At 38.0% G+C, this 14960-nt stretch overlaps 1 protein-coding gene across 1 annotated transcript; it reads right to left on the bottom strand.

The window, feature by feature from the left end:
* Positions 1 to 7936: 7936 nt before the first annotated feature.
* Positions 7937 to 13408, bottom strand: LOC110898581 (beta-galactosidase 8). The gene is made up of 16 exons (XM_022145377.2): positions 13166 to 13408; positions 12948 to 13043; positions 12285 to 12397; positions 12127 to 12193; positions 11947 to 12039; positions 11452 to 11595; positions 11171 to 11365; positions 10850 to 11056; positions 10614 to 10775; positions 9812 to 10011; positions 9525 to 9634; positions 9331 to 9440; positions 9036 to 9245; positions 8750 to 8958; positions 8341 to 8668; positions 7937 to 8243 (listed from the first exon to the last, which is right to left on the bottom strand). The coding sequence occupies exons 1-16, from the start codon at positions 13334 to 13336 to the stop codon at positions 8136 to 8138; spliced, it is 2523 nt and encodes an 840-aa protein (XP_022001069.1). The 5' UTR covers positions 13337 to 13408; the 3' UTR covers positions 7937 to 8135.
* Between the last annotated feature and the right edge of the window lie 1552 nt (positions 13409 to 14960).

Below are 14960 nucleotides of genomic sequence, written 5' to 3' on the forward strand. Positions count from 1 at the left end.
CACAAAAAACAATATGTTGGAATAATTTTAGATACTTATGGTTGAGGTATTTAAGAGTAGCAAATAGTGAACAGAGACAAATAACCAATTGATGTATATATCTTCTTTGATAAAGTTGTGTATATATTTTACCTTGTGGCAAGATAAATCCACCAAGAACAAAAAAATAAACAAACTCAAAGAAAAAAGAATATGTTTTTAATTATAACAAACAAGAAAAAAAGAAAGCTACAAGTCGATCTCCAGCATTGGGCATGCATTTGTTCTTAGAGCAGGCGGGGTGGTGCGTGATACCACCCCATCACTCGTTAATCTATCACTCTACATCGCCGCCACCCCTTTCTATCACTCGTTGAGTGTATAACGCGTTGCAAATCAAAAAATGGAACATGTGTCTTGTACATTGTGCATTAATATTTGTACATTGGAATCCCTATCACTAGTGATACCACCCCCACTACATTTCTATCACTAGTGATAGAATATTGGGTGCTGACATGACATGATTTGATTGGGTGCTTCCATCACTAGTATCTATCACTAGTGAACCACCCCTCCTCCTCTTAGACCTTTAGTATGTCATCTTAAAATAAAATTTGTTGGAAATTACTTTTAAGGCCATCAAATTTGCATAATGTATCATAGTGGAGAACCTGCTCTATGCGGCGGAGTCGACAATACGAGTCGAGAACATAATTCAATAAGAAAAATTATACATAATAAGTTGTGTACACATATGAAAGATTTGAAATGTTAAGAATTTCAACCAATTGCTGAATAGAATGATTTGGGTCATGTTCTATCTTTATCGGATCAAACAACCAACAGATTAAATCAATATTTAGCTTAAAACGAAGTGGGTCAATAGTGTGCATAAACCCTCCAAGATTATAGATAACATAAATCTTGTAATGTTTGACACGGCGACCCATCCCCATTCAACTCGTCCCAAATTAAGAGCTACCACTTTTTAGTTGTTACCTGAGCCTCCTCACCCATCCATTTTGCTACATGAAAAACTTATCATGAAATTAATGTTTGGCATACCTTGTGAGAGGTATAGGCATTGTCTAACATAGTAATCAGCCGATACTGAACAGGGTGTAGTGGTGGTACATGAAGTTTAGTTGAATGGCAGCATTGAGAAACAAGAATCACCTCTGGATGCTTTAACTATCCGCATCAGTGAAAGGCTATCCTTTCTACAAACAGCCTAATCAGCATGCCACATCAGCTTTTCACTTATTCTTCCCACAAACACTTTTTACCCACAACAATAACATATATATTCTTCTCACAAACAACCTTATTATAATTATTTTATTAAATTTAAACTAAATAAAAAAAAAGAAAGTGTATGATTGTAATTGAAATGGCTTGCCTCAAATACAGAGGAAGCATGAATATATACATAAATCAATGGGTACATCAACAAACACAAAATAAATATACTAAAGAATACATAAAGGACCCTATTTATGTCTATCATCCCCCCTCAAGGTGAACGGTGGCGGACGAACTCCAAGCTTGTCACGGAAAAATTCAAATTGTGGTCGTGGAAGACTCTTGGTGAAGATATCAGCCACCTGAAGCTTGGTTGGAATAAAGTGAGTGTGAAGTTTACCGGCAGTAACCAGCTCACGAACAAAGTGGTAATCCAAGTCAATGTGTTTCGCACGTTTGTGAGAAACCGGATTTTGTGAAAGAAACAAAGCACTTTTATTATCACATAAAAGGGTAGGTCGATGTGGAGGTAAGGCATGGAGTTCACGAAGAACATTCATGACCCAAATAATCTCAGCAGCAGTGTTGGCAAGAGCACGGTATTCAGATTCACAACTTGAACGAGCCACGGTTGGTTGCTTCTTTGCACTCCAGGAAATAAGATTACCACCAAGAAATATGGAATAGCCATAAGTGGATCGACGAGTGTCAAGACATCGAGCCCAGTCCGCATCAGAGTAACCAATAATGGAGATATTGGGCGGTCTGGAAAACGAGAGCCCATACGATAGAGTACCCTTAACATATCGAAGGATACGTTTGACATTCTGAAAGTGAATAGTTGTTGGAGCTTGAAGAAATTGACTCACCTGGTTAACTGCATAAGAAATGTCAGGACGAGTGATGGTCAGATACTGGAGGGCGCCAACAAGAGACCTGTACATAGTGGGATCTGAAAAGGGTGTTCCGTCAGCAATAAAGGATTCGTTTGCAGCTAAAGGAGTGTTAACTGGTTTGCAATCAAGTAGATTAGCCCGATCAAGGATATCATAAGCATATTTAGTTTGGCTTAGGAACAATCCATTAGAGGCAGGAACAACCTCTAAACCAAGAAAATAATTAAGAGCACCCAGGTCTTTGATAGCAAATTCAGAGTTCAGTTTGCGGATGAAGTGTTCCATAACATGAGCCTGGTTACCTGTCAAGATTAGATCATCAACATAAACCAGCAGGTACATGAGACAGTCATCTTGTTTAAAGACAAACAAGGAGGTATCGGCCTGACTGCATCTAAAACCAGTTTGAAGCAAAAAGGAGCTGAGGCGATGAAACCAGGCACGGGGAGCCTGTTTGAGACCATAAAGGGCCTTTTTAAGTAGGCAAACATGACCAGGGAAGTGAGGATTAACAAATCCTGGAGGTTGTTCCATGTAAACCTTTTCAGTGAGATGACCGTGAAGAAACGCATTGTTGACATCGAGTTGATGTAATTTCCAATTGTTTATTACTGCAAGTGAAAGTACAATGCGAATAGTGGATGCTTTGACAACAGGGCTGAAGGTGTGGGAGTAGTCCAAACCAGGCAATTGACTAAATCCTTGTGCTACGAGACGGGCTTTATATCGCTCAATAGTGCCATCAGACCTGTACTTGGTTCGAAACAACCATTTAGACCCAACCACATTGACATTCTGGGGTCTTGGAACAAGCACCCATGTTTTATTGTTATGAAGAGCCTGAAGTTCTTGATTCATAGCTTCAACCCAATGTACATGTTTGGCAGCAGATTTAATGCCACGCGGCTCAGTAGACGCAAATAAAGCAAGGTGTAGGTCATTGGGATTTAGAGATGCAAGGTTAGCCTGGTGTTTTGGTTTAAAAATTCCTGCTTTCGCCCTAGTTATCATGGGATGTGTGGACGAAACAGAGCCATGTGGAACTGGATCAGGTTGAGCTTGGGCCTGAGCTGTAGAGGATGGAGGTATAATCGGAATGTTCTGGGCTGGAATAGTGGATGAATCTGAGGGCAAAGGGTTAGGCTCGGCTGGTTGAGGGGTGGGTATAGGCGGAGTGGGTGGGGTGGATTGGGCCGTGTCAGTATGGTGAGTCAAAGAGGTTTGTTGGGGAGATTGAGGAGTAGCAACTGTGTCGGGTATGACGTCGGGTTGAGGTTGAGTATGTTGGGTAGAGGAGTGGTTTGATGGGGCGGTTGTGGGAAAGGGAAAATCATCACAACATACAACATTTGGGATGGTAGGTGGTGTAGGAGAAGAGGTTGATGTTTGTGGAGAATTTTGTTTAGGTAAGGGTGGTGACGGAATATTGTCGGTATAAGTATGCCATTGAAGTGAGGATATGTCACATGAGACATTGTTATCTTTAAATGGGAGTGAATTTTCATCAAAACGAGCATGGCGCGTGATGTAGATACGTCCAGTACTTGGTTCAAGACACTTGTATCCTTTGTATTGTGAGCAATAGCCCATGAAAATACATGGTAGGCTCCGTGGAGCCAGCTTATGTGGCGAATAATCACGAAGATACGGGAACACCCGACATCCAAATACCCGAAAATTATTATAAGATGGTGTTGATAAAAATAAAACCTCGAACGGAGATTTTCCATCCAATAACTTTGTGGGAATCCGATTGATAATGTATACAGCCGTGGTAAATGCTTCAACCTAATAATTGGTTGGTACATGACTATTAAAGAGCAATGCTAAGCCAGTTTCAACTACATGTCGATGTTTACGTTCCGCTCGACCGTTTTGCTGTGGCGTATAAGAGCACGAAATTCTATGAAAGGTGCCATTGTTGTCAAGTAATTGTTTGACATTTCTATTCAAAAATTCAGTTCCGCCATCACTCTGAAATACTTTGATGGAACAGGAAAATTGATTCTGGGCGAATTTCATAAAGTTAGCTAAGATGACATGAAATTCTGACTTAGTTTTAAGCGGATAGAACCACGTAAATCTGGAAAAATCATCCACAAAGATGACATAATAGCGATAATTATGAACCGAGGTGATTGGAGATGGACCCCATAGATCACAGTGAACCAACTCTAAAGGAAAAGAGGCACGTTTTTCATTAATATCAAAAGGTAGGCGATGCCCTTTAGACATTTCGCAAGGGGTACAAATTATTGGTTTAGGTAATAGAGAGGTAAGTTTTAACAACCCCTGTTTATTCAAATTTAAAATAGTATCAAAGGCAACATGCCCCAACCGAGAGTGCCATAATTCAAATGATGCTTTATTTGAGGTGCCATGAGTAGCCAAAAAAGCTTGAGGACCGGTACGAAGAACATAGAGACCATCTTCACAGCGCCCTTGGGCCACCACTTGTTTCGTTGTGCGGTCCTGTATATAAAAGTATGGTTGGGAAAATAGAACCTCCAAGTTATTGTCAGTTGTTAATTTGCTAATAGACAAAAGATTTCTCTTAATGTGAGGCACTACCAAAACATTTTTTAAATGAATGTTATTAGGCAGTTTCATGCAACCAATATGAGAAATAGGGAGATAGTTACCATTACTGAAAGTGACCTTGGCATCTCCCGTATAAGGGGTAGCCTTGTGAAGATTGTTGGGCGAGGGAGCCATGTGATCAGTCGCACCAGTATCGGATGTCCAATCAGGGTTTGACTGGTTCATATTGCATTGGGCTAAAAAGGCTTTAGCTAAATCTGATTCGGAGGCAGTGGATTGTTGAGCATATTGTGCAAGATTTGGGCACATATTAGCATAATGGCCGTCAACGCGGCACAGTTGACAATGGGGAGGCCTTCGGGTTCGGCCTCGACCACGAACACTAGGGGTACCACGTGAAAAACGGCCCCCACGGCCACGAAAGTTGGGCTGATTTCTGGAGGATTCAGCGCTAAAGGCAGCAGCAGGTGTTGAAGGAACATGTATGGTCTTCTGGAACAATTCATGGGATTCAGCGAGAACAAGTAAGTCCCGAAATAACGGAGTTGATTTGGATGTGCGAACAGATGTAGAGAAAGTCTCGAACGCGGCACCGAGACCACAAAGAAACCAATGAATTTTGTCGGTTTACTCAACCGGTTGACCCACCGCTGCAAGTTGATCACAAAGAAATTTGAACTTTCGACCATATTCAGAAACTGTGGCAGAACCTTTTGTGGATTGGCGAAGTTGATCACGAAGGTGATGAACACGTTCAATAGATGTGTTACAGAAGGCACTCTCAAGCGCAAGCCACATGGAGCGAGAATCATTGACACCGATTACTTCAGCAATAGCTTCTTCAGAGAGAGAAGCATTCAATATCATAACAGCCTTTTGATCATTAGCAAGCCACTCGGTGAAATCGGGATTCGAAACTGTTTTGTCACCCCGAGTTATTTCAGCCGAAGGCGGAGCAATGGTACCGTCGGCATGACCAAGGAGACCTTGGCAGGAAAGAATCGGCTTGATTTGGCTTCTCCAATAAAGGTAATTGGTAGAGGAGAGCTTAATGGATATCATATGCATGAGGGTGTTCATTGAGAAGGTGGAATCATTGGAGGATGAGGCCATGGTAGTGGAGGAGAGACAGAGGGTTTGGGAAGAAGATGAACAGAAAACAGGGAGGAAGAGGGAGGGCCGATGAGAGTGAAGGGAAAAAGATTGGGGAGGGGAAGGATCTTCTAGCTTGATACCATGTATGATTGTAATTGAAATGGCTTGCCTCAAATACAGAGGAAGCATGAATATATACATAAATCAATGGGTACATCAACAGACACAAAATAAATATAATAAAGAATACATAAAGGACCCTATTTATGTCTATCAGAAAGGACCCACCATTCCTCCATTTTTCACCATTCTTCCCCAAGAATCCTTAAGAATGAACACCCTCCATGTCATCCTCTACAACACACACTAATCCATCCCTCTCACAAATGCCCTCCACATAGGCCAAGAATCACCTACAAACATCCTTGATGTGGATAGTCTTATGATGTTAGTGAGATGTATCCGAAAACATGAAAAATACGAACCCCCTTAAAATATTAATGTTTGTACTTTGTAATTATGTTTTGTATGTCATGTAGGATGACGGGTATAATGTGAGATATTGGTGGCTTAGGTCTTAGGGAGCTGTGAGCAGTTCATATGTCAAGGGCTGGTAAGGTTTTGCGCGTTGTATCGAATTAAACCACATGCTCCACCGCTTGTGCAGGCCCCCGTCAATTCCTCGATTACTTAATTCCTCTTCCCTGCTAGTATCCCAGCCCACCTATTAAGGTTAAATTGGAACGGAACTGAAAGAAAGACAGCTGGTGAATATAGGTCTACTTTTTTTTCAGCTGGCAACCCCTGCTTTCAAAAGGAATGCGCTGTGAGGGAGAAGACAGCAAGCTACTGACATTGTGAATGTCCAAGCTGAAAACATGAAAACATGTGGCTTTTAGATAACATTAAGGTTATTGTTGTAACCTTTTATCTTTAAGTTGCCTGCAATAATGTATTTGGTAATGTGAATTAACTAATAGTATAGTTGAAATGGTGAGCAAGTTTTACTTGCAGGGGACACTCCTTATCGTGATAGCACGCTCGCTCATATTCTTTAACATGCACTTGGTGGCAATGCCAAAACTTCTATTATTTGTAGTGTGGCACCATATGAGGTATAACCACATCTTTTTCTTATCATGTTGTCCTCTTACATAGTCAATGTAGACCCATATGTGGTATTATTTAACTTTTAGTGGTGCTGATATAGGTGCGTGCGTAGGGATGGTACCGAATTGGTACCGAATTTCCCTGAACCGGTACCATTTTTGGTACCGATTCAGTACTGACATTTAGCATTTTCGGTACCGGTTTTTACTTCCAAATACCAATGTGTACTGGTACCAAACCGTGCAGAACCGGGTATTTTCGGTACCGATATGAGTACCCGTTTTTTGGGATTTTCGGTATCGGTTGGTACCGAGCTCATCCCTACCGATGCGTGTTTGTTGTGTTATTATTTCTTTTATGGAACTGGTACACGATAAACAAGATTTTGACAGATCATATGTGTTTTCAAGGATGGACCTAAAGCTAAAACAGATGCAAATGGAAATACTGCTTCTTTTTTTGTTAACACCATCAAATTCTAGTAATTTACTTTAGAGTTCATGTGGCATGGTGTGAGCAATGGTGGTGGCTTACGAATCAGCAACAGGTAGCAAGCCTGCATCAAGGGGAGGCATGTTTCTTTTCAACTGAACTAAACACTCGCAGCCGTTACCGAATGCCACGAGTCCTTTGCTTGTGATCTTGAGGTAGTGGCTGACATCCAAGACTATGAGATTTGGTAGTGGTTTTATGTTCTTAAATACCATTTGGTCAGTAATATCTGTTATTAACATTTGCAGCGGTTTTTGAAAAATAAAAAAAAAAAATATTCCGTTGAAATAGACATACAAAAAGAGAGTTTCAAAATATTAATCGAACGTATAGTTTTTATAATCTAGATTCAAACACCAAATATGTTCTTTATAACACTATAAATAAATTGTGCTGGACAGGTCATTTTAACCTGACCCGACTCGTTTTAAGTCTGTGTTACCTAGCTCGGCCCGTTTTATGCCGGTCTAACCTGGATCAATCTATTTTAAGTCGGTCTAACATGGCCCGGCCCGTTTTATCTACCAGAATAATGCTACCATAAATATTATACGAATTAGAAAACTAACAGAAACAAGTGCCATAATGCAAAGTGTCTCCCCCGCCCCATCGTGCGGGCACCATACTAGTAAGGTATTATCGATAAAGCATCCAGAATTTGATTTTTTTGAAAATAATAAAACTTATCCATTGTTCAAAAAACATAAAAAAAAAAATTAAAAAAAAAAAACTTATAATACTATGAATCTATGATCATGTGTCCTATTTTCGTGTTGTTCAAGCACACGAAGCTTCTACGGCTAAACTTTTAACTACGCCTATACACGGATCACCAAATGTGCTTGTCGAGACGTCAACGCTGCAACTTCTTGACCCAATGCATGCCTGTAATGTACATACATCATTTGTAAGCTAAAACTGTATTCAACAAATTATGCATGTTAAAAGCATGTTTAAAAAAGTCAAAGTTGAAAGAGTTGACCTTTTGTATAATTGAAAGTGCATCAATACTCTTGCATTCACCATGACTGTAGTTTCCACATGTCCCTTGAGGAGTTCCAAAGCTAGCAAACTTGATTGAAGATATCACTTGATTAGGATGAGGGCACTCAAGCGAAACGCTCGCCTTTGACTTTGACTTATCTTGACTCCATGCTTCCATTGGGAGCGGGTGAGATTCCGAGACTTGCGAACACACACTTTCCAATTCTTGTGTTGCGAAAGAGATTTGTGTCGGGTCTCCACCTTTTTCCTCGAACAAGACTAAAACGTTCCCGCTTGATTTCAACCATGATCTCGGTACATGGTACCTACAAGATTAATCCGATCGTTAAAAAGTTTCGAACTTTATGAAGTACGTTGTATAAACGTTGTGTAAAGAAGTCACTTACAGCTTTTGTGATGGTTCTCCGCAATTCTTGAGGCATTTTGTTGGGCTATACGACCCTTTGTAACTACATTCCGAGCAACCTGTAGTTGGAGCGATATACGTAGGCCAATAACGTCCGATGCTTTGACCGTTGACCCACGCCTCGCCTTTGCCCATTCCGGTGAAGTCTATTGCAATTGGATTATCACCCGAAGGAGCATCGAAATTCGTCTGTTTCAACATACTTTCATGTTAGACATATAGAATTCATATCGATGTTTGACTTTTCGGTTTGACTTTGATATTACCTTGTACCAAGTCAAAGGTTGACTTTTGGGCGTTCCCGAGACCCAAAGTGTTGAACCACCAGTGTGCAGGCCTAGTGATTCTCCTTTGAGTCCAACTTGATATGTCCATCGCTGAGACGAAAGGTCAACGACCGACCCGTTTTTTAATCCGTCGAGCTTCACTGGGCCCGTAATACCCGTACCCGTTTTATCAAAAAACGCACCATAGTTCTGTACAAAAACATAACAATATCAAACATATTCACTTGTTAGTTGTTACTCATATCAAAATCTTTGATCTATACGAAAGTCAAACCTGAAGTCCGACGGTCAAACTCAAGAGATCGAGTTTGTTCTTTCCGTGTTTTAACGTGACCAGAAAATCCTTCGAAAAATTAGGGTGGTCATAACTGCCAATTGCACTACCTACATGTTATAAACAACAAACATTCATCAAGAAAGAAAACACAAAAATTCATTTTTCGTTCTTTGTTATTCACTCTCTTTTACCTTCGAGTTGACCGTTAATGAACAAATAAAGTACATGACCAAGCGATTTCACATGAAGAGTTGTTTGCGATTCATCGCGAAGCAACGGCTTGTCACCTTTAAAGTTAATGCTGCAACATAGACATAAGAAAAGCTTTAGAAACGAATAACAGATCAAACCAGGTTCGGGTTAAAAGTTAAAACACGCTTTTCGTTCCTTTTATTAGATTAAACATTTAAACACAACCCAATGGGCCGAAACATACGATGATTAGCTCCTTTTAAAACTAGAAAGTATTTTTTTTTACCTTATTGAATACCATAAATAATCACTTTGATCAGCTGTAGTGTTAATTTGCTCCACTAATCCCTTTTTATCAAATGCGTCATTACTCGAGATCCCAACGGGCTCGCTAACATAACTCCAATCCGAAGAAATCGCCTTTGAATCGCTTAATTTATCAACACTTGTAGCTACAAACCTTCTGACAGTAGCCATAGAGTTTATCTGTCAAATCTCAAAATCGTCAACAAAGTTCGCCCTTTAACAAATTTTGAACTTTAGAGCAACATATACGCTAGGGGTGTGAATTTCTGACACGACCCGAAAACACGACACGAACCTAACACGAAATTTGTGGGTTTGGGTTTAGTCTAAATGGGTTCGGGTCAGTTTCAGGTTGAACCCGCGAACCCATTTAGCTAAACGGGTCAGGTTCGGGTCAACCCAGTCGGGTTGACGGGTTGACCCGTTTAACCCATTTCTATTATATTATATTTTTTAAAATATGTTTTATGTCATAAATTAAATTGTGTGTGTATTTTATGCTATAAATATAACTTAAAAATGGAAGCTGACATAAATTTTTATGATTTTAATATAATTTTATTATATAAATTTGGTTTTTTTGTAGCAATGTTAATTTTAATATATTAATTTCCTGAAAAAAAATAAAAAATTCGGGTTGAACGGGTCGGGTTCGGGTCAATATGCGAATATTGGAGTCGGGTTCATATGTATGGCATGATTTTCGGGTTCGGGTCGGGTTAAACCCGCCAACCCGCGAACACGACCCGTTTAATAGGATTGACCTTAAAAGTAAAACTAACCTTTGCAGTGTTGAACGCTACATTCTTGCAGTCGGGCAAGATGCTAACAGACCAAGCAGGTAAGCGATACGAATTGCCGTTGAAGTTAACGGTTGCATCGTTTTGCGTATCAACATTTGCCAAAAAAGCGGCACATGTTGATGATGTGTTGTAAACACTAGCCTAAATCGCCAACAAAGTTCGTATTAGTGAAAGTAAATCCTCAAAAAGTTTGTATTAATTAGTGAATACTTTACCTCTACGTTTTGACCGAGAGAAGTAGTTGCCGGATCGGTTGCCACCAACGCCTCTTCACAAAGCTTTATCGCTTTATGTAAATCTTTTAAATGGCCAAACTTTGGTTGTCGAGGCGCTCCATACTCGTCAAGTGGAGCATCATAATCGTAACTTGTTGAAATGAACGGTCCACCAGTCGTACGACCAAAATTAGTCCCACCATGATACTGCACCACCCGTCGTGTGACACAACATATCACATACGTTAAACACGTCATGATTAAGTTTTGTTGAATAAATTAAGTTTGGCGCTAAAATAACGCAATACCATATAGACTAACCATGTAATAGTTTTGAAACGTTCCACCTCGTTGGTAAAAACGTGCAACCGCATACGCAACATCTTCCACAGGTCTATAAGGCACGGCCCCACCAAACGTAAGAAACCACCCAGTCCAATTTTCGGTCCAAATGGTGGGCTTGTTATCAGCGTTCGGCTTATACCCATCACAGTAGAACCCATTGCAAGTGTCGATCTACATATTTCATAAACGAAAGCGTATGTTAATCCAAGTAAAAGATTAACTTAATTTGTATTCGAGTCTTTGTAGTTCATTATTACAATTGGGTCAGGCGCGTCTTTTTGCTGACACATCACCCATGGGACTCCTGTATCCATAGACGTAGCCATACTCGCGGCCCATTTGATGTAAGATTTAGCTGCGGGACCGTAACTTTCGGCAACGTTACCGTATTCGTTCTCGATCTGCATCAACGAGGCACAAATTACACTTCATATTCATGTAAAAAATAAGGGTAAATTACTTTTTGAGTTCCTGTGTTTTAACCACTTGAGTCCAAAATCAAAAAGTTTAACGCCCTGAGTCCCTAGCCATTTATTTTATAACGTTTTGAGTCCAATTATGTTCATTTTATAACAAAAAATTGGACTCAAAAGGTTAAAATTTGGACTCAAATGGCTAAAGAAAATGCTTACAGGGACTCAGGTCGTTAAACTTTTTGTTTTTGGACTCAACTAGTTAAAACCATAAAACACAGGGACTCAAAAAGTAATTTGCCCTAAAAATAATAATGGATGCATATATGATTAACTAACCTGAGATAAGATAATAGGTCCACCTTGAGACGCATATAACTTCTCGTCCTTCATCATGCTAACGATCTTGGCTGTAAACCGTTTCATTTCGGCCTAAAATATACGTGATTTAGTCAAGAAACAGTAGACTATGTTGACTATGTTGACTATTTTGATGTTTACTAAAAGATAATAATTAACCTTAAAAGGCTCGTTATCTGTCCGAAGCTGAATTCCGGGTATGAAATGTAACCAGACTGGAAACCCGCTGTTTTTTCGAAAGAAAATTATGAGCGTAAACATAAATAGTTGCGGTAATGTGAATACTGAAGAGCGAAAGAAGTGGAATTGATACTGACCCGTAATTCCATTCGGCGCATACATAAGGACCGATTCGAAGATGAACGTAAAGACCAGCATCAGCTACTAATTTTATAAACTTCACTAAATCTTTTCTTTCTTCAAAGTCATACTGTTGAGTTTCAAGATTTTGTTAGAGCATTAGTTTCAGTCAACATAATACTTATTTTCTAGAACATCAAAAAAAAAAAAAAAAAAAAAAATTGCCCACCAAAAATTGCAAAAGGGTACTCCAAATATCTTGAGATAAAGATCTCATAAACCAATATTCTTGATAATCAAAAGAAAGAACACCAGAAAAATAAACAAAAAAAAAAAAATCATTTTATCCATCACCCAAACATCAAGAAATATTTCCCACCAAAAAAATTGCAAAATTCTTAAAAAAAAATCATAAAAAAAAAAACCAAAAAATTGGAAAAGGATACTCCAAACATCTTGACATTAATTAAAGTTCTTATACCAAGAATCTTGAAAATCAAAGGAAAAAAAAGTAAAAACACTACCAAAAATATAAAAAAAAAAAATATTATCATCTTATCTAACACCCAAACACCAAGAAACATTTCCCACCAAAAAAAAATCCAGTTGGGCATCTAAAAATCCAGCAAAAAAAAAAAAAAAAAAAAAAAAAAAAATTTAAAACACACACACACACACACCTGGTTTCTAACAGGTTCATGCAAATTCCAGAAAACATAGGTTTCAATCACATCTAATCCTCCTTCTTTTGATTTCTGAATAAGCCCAGGCCACATCTGCAAATATATTTAAAAAAAAGTTAAATCTTTTAATAACAGAAAATAAAAATAAAAATAAAAATAAAAAAAAGGAATGTATCATGTATGTGTGTCAGTGGGGTGTTAATAAGTGTACTTACGTCAGGTGTACTCCGAGGATAGTGAATTGAGCCGGACACCATCACCCGCCGCTTGCCGTCGATCACCACCGCCCGGTGATCATACGTCACATTTACTCCGATCACCGCCGTAACCATCGCCGCCAACAGAAACAAAACACTCAACAGCCTCTTCATTCTGTTTCCTACCATAAATAAAAATAATCAAATGAGTGTGTTTTTGTAACTTCAATTTATCTAAAAAATATATTGCTTTTTCAGTGAGAGTTTTAATGAATTTGATATTATTATTATTATATATATGCTAAATAAAATATTGTTTAAATTGTTTAATAAGTTACGTACAAATTGGACTGCATGAATTTTTTGTTTTGGGTGGAGAAATTGTTTGATAAGGTTACATGGAAGGATACAGACTTTAGAGTAGATTTACAAAGAGGTTACTTTGGTTTGTGAAAATGCTTTTGGACCCCCTACACTTTAATTGTTGGACATATTGCACCCCTTGTATGTGGATACGAATATAGTGTAGGACTCCAACTTGATTAGGGACGACGAAGACGTGTCACTTTTATAGAATCAAATTATATATATTAATGGATAAATGCCTAAATGTTACATAGCAATAATAACATTTAAAATTAGACAGATTCTTTTCAACTCTTTTGTTTAACGTGCATGAAAACAACAAAACGAAAGCACCTGAACCTACGATAAAAACAATAAAGCACATAATGGTAATTATAAACGTGTAAAAATCGTAATCATAAAAATATATAATTTGTAACTTGAGCATGTAACATGTATTTATGAACTTGTAACTTAAACACATAATGGTAATTATAAACGTGTAAAAATCGTAAAATCGTGAACATGTAAAACCATGAATTTGTAAACATAAAACTCATAATATCATGAACTTGCAATAATGGAAAACTTGTAGAAAAAAGCTTGTATTTAACGTGCATGAAAACAACAAAACGAAAGAAATACGTTACTATAGTGTATAATAAAAACAATAAAGCATGAAAATAAAAGCATATAAACTTTGAGAATGTAACTTGTAATCATATAATTTGTAACTTGAGCATACAACATGTATTCATGAACTTGTAACCTATGAACATGTAAAACCATAAATTTGCAAACATAACTCATATAATCATGAACTTGCAATAATGGAAAACTTGAAGAAAAAAAGTTTCTCGTACCTGAAATTGTAGATCCAAATTGTGGGTTCAATAAGAGTTTCAATTCAGGCTAAATAGAGCCGATCGATGAGTAGATGGTAGTAAATGTGGATCCAAATCCCAATATTTTTGGGTTTGTTGCATATAGGATAAAGCAAGAGGAATTAGCTAAATTAAAAATTAAAAAAACAAATTTCAAAATTTAAGTTTCCTAAATGCTTTACGAATTCATATTTTATTCAAATTTGTATTTCTTTTTTCGAAAACATTTATATGTTATAACTCTATCTAATATAACTTTAATTTAGATTTATACTAGGTTAGTTTCCCGTGTGTTACACGGGTTGAACAATCTAAACTATATAATAAATATTTCTTGTAAATGCAAGCCAAAGATGGAGACGTTTATATACCAAATTGATATAAATGAGTTAATATATTTGAGTGTGTTCCCTTTTCGTCAAACGAAATTTAAAATTTATGGTTAGATAATTTATTAAAGAGTAAACTGCCATTTTAGTCCTTGAGTTTTTGTCCAAATTGCCATTTTGGTCCAAATAGTTTTTTTTTCCTCTGGGTCCCTGACTTTTCCTTTTACTTGCCATTTTGATCGTATTGTCTAACTT

This window comes from Helianthus annuus, chromosome 13, assembly GCF_002127325.2.
Source record: "Helianthus annuus cultivar XRQ/B chromosome 13, HanXRQr2.0-SUNRISE, whole genome shotgun sequence".
Lineage (NCBI taxonomy): Eukaryota > Viridiplantae > Streptophyta > Magnoliopsida > Asterales > Asteraceae > Helianthus > Helianthus annuus.

Coding starts and splice junctions, on each gene's coding strand:
- LOC110898581 (XM_022145377.2), bottom strand. CDS start 13,336: ATGGTAGGAAACAGAATGAAGAGGCTGTTGAGTGTTTTGTTTCTGTTG. Junction 9,246..9,330: donor GTTTGACCGTCGGACTTCAG/GTTTGACTTTCG, acceptor GTTTTTGTACAG/AACTATGGTGCGTTTTTTGA. Junction 8,669..8,749: donor GGAGAACCATCACAAAAGCT/GTAAGTGACTTC, acceptor TTAATCTTGTAG/GTACCATGTACCGAGATCAT.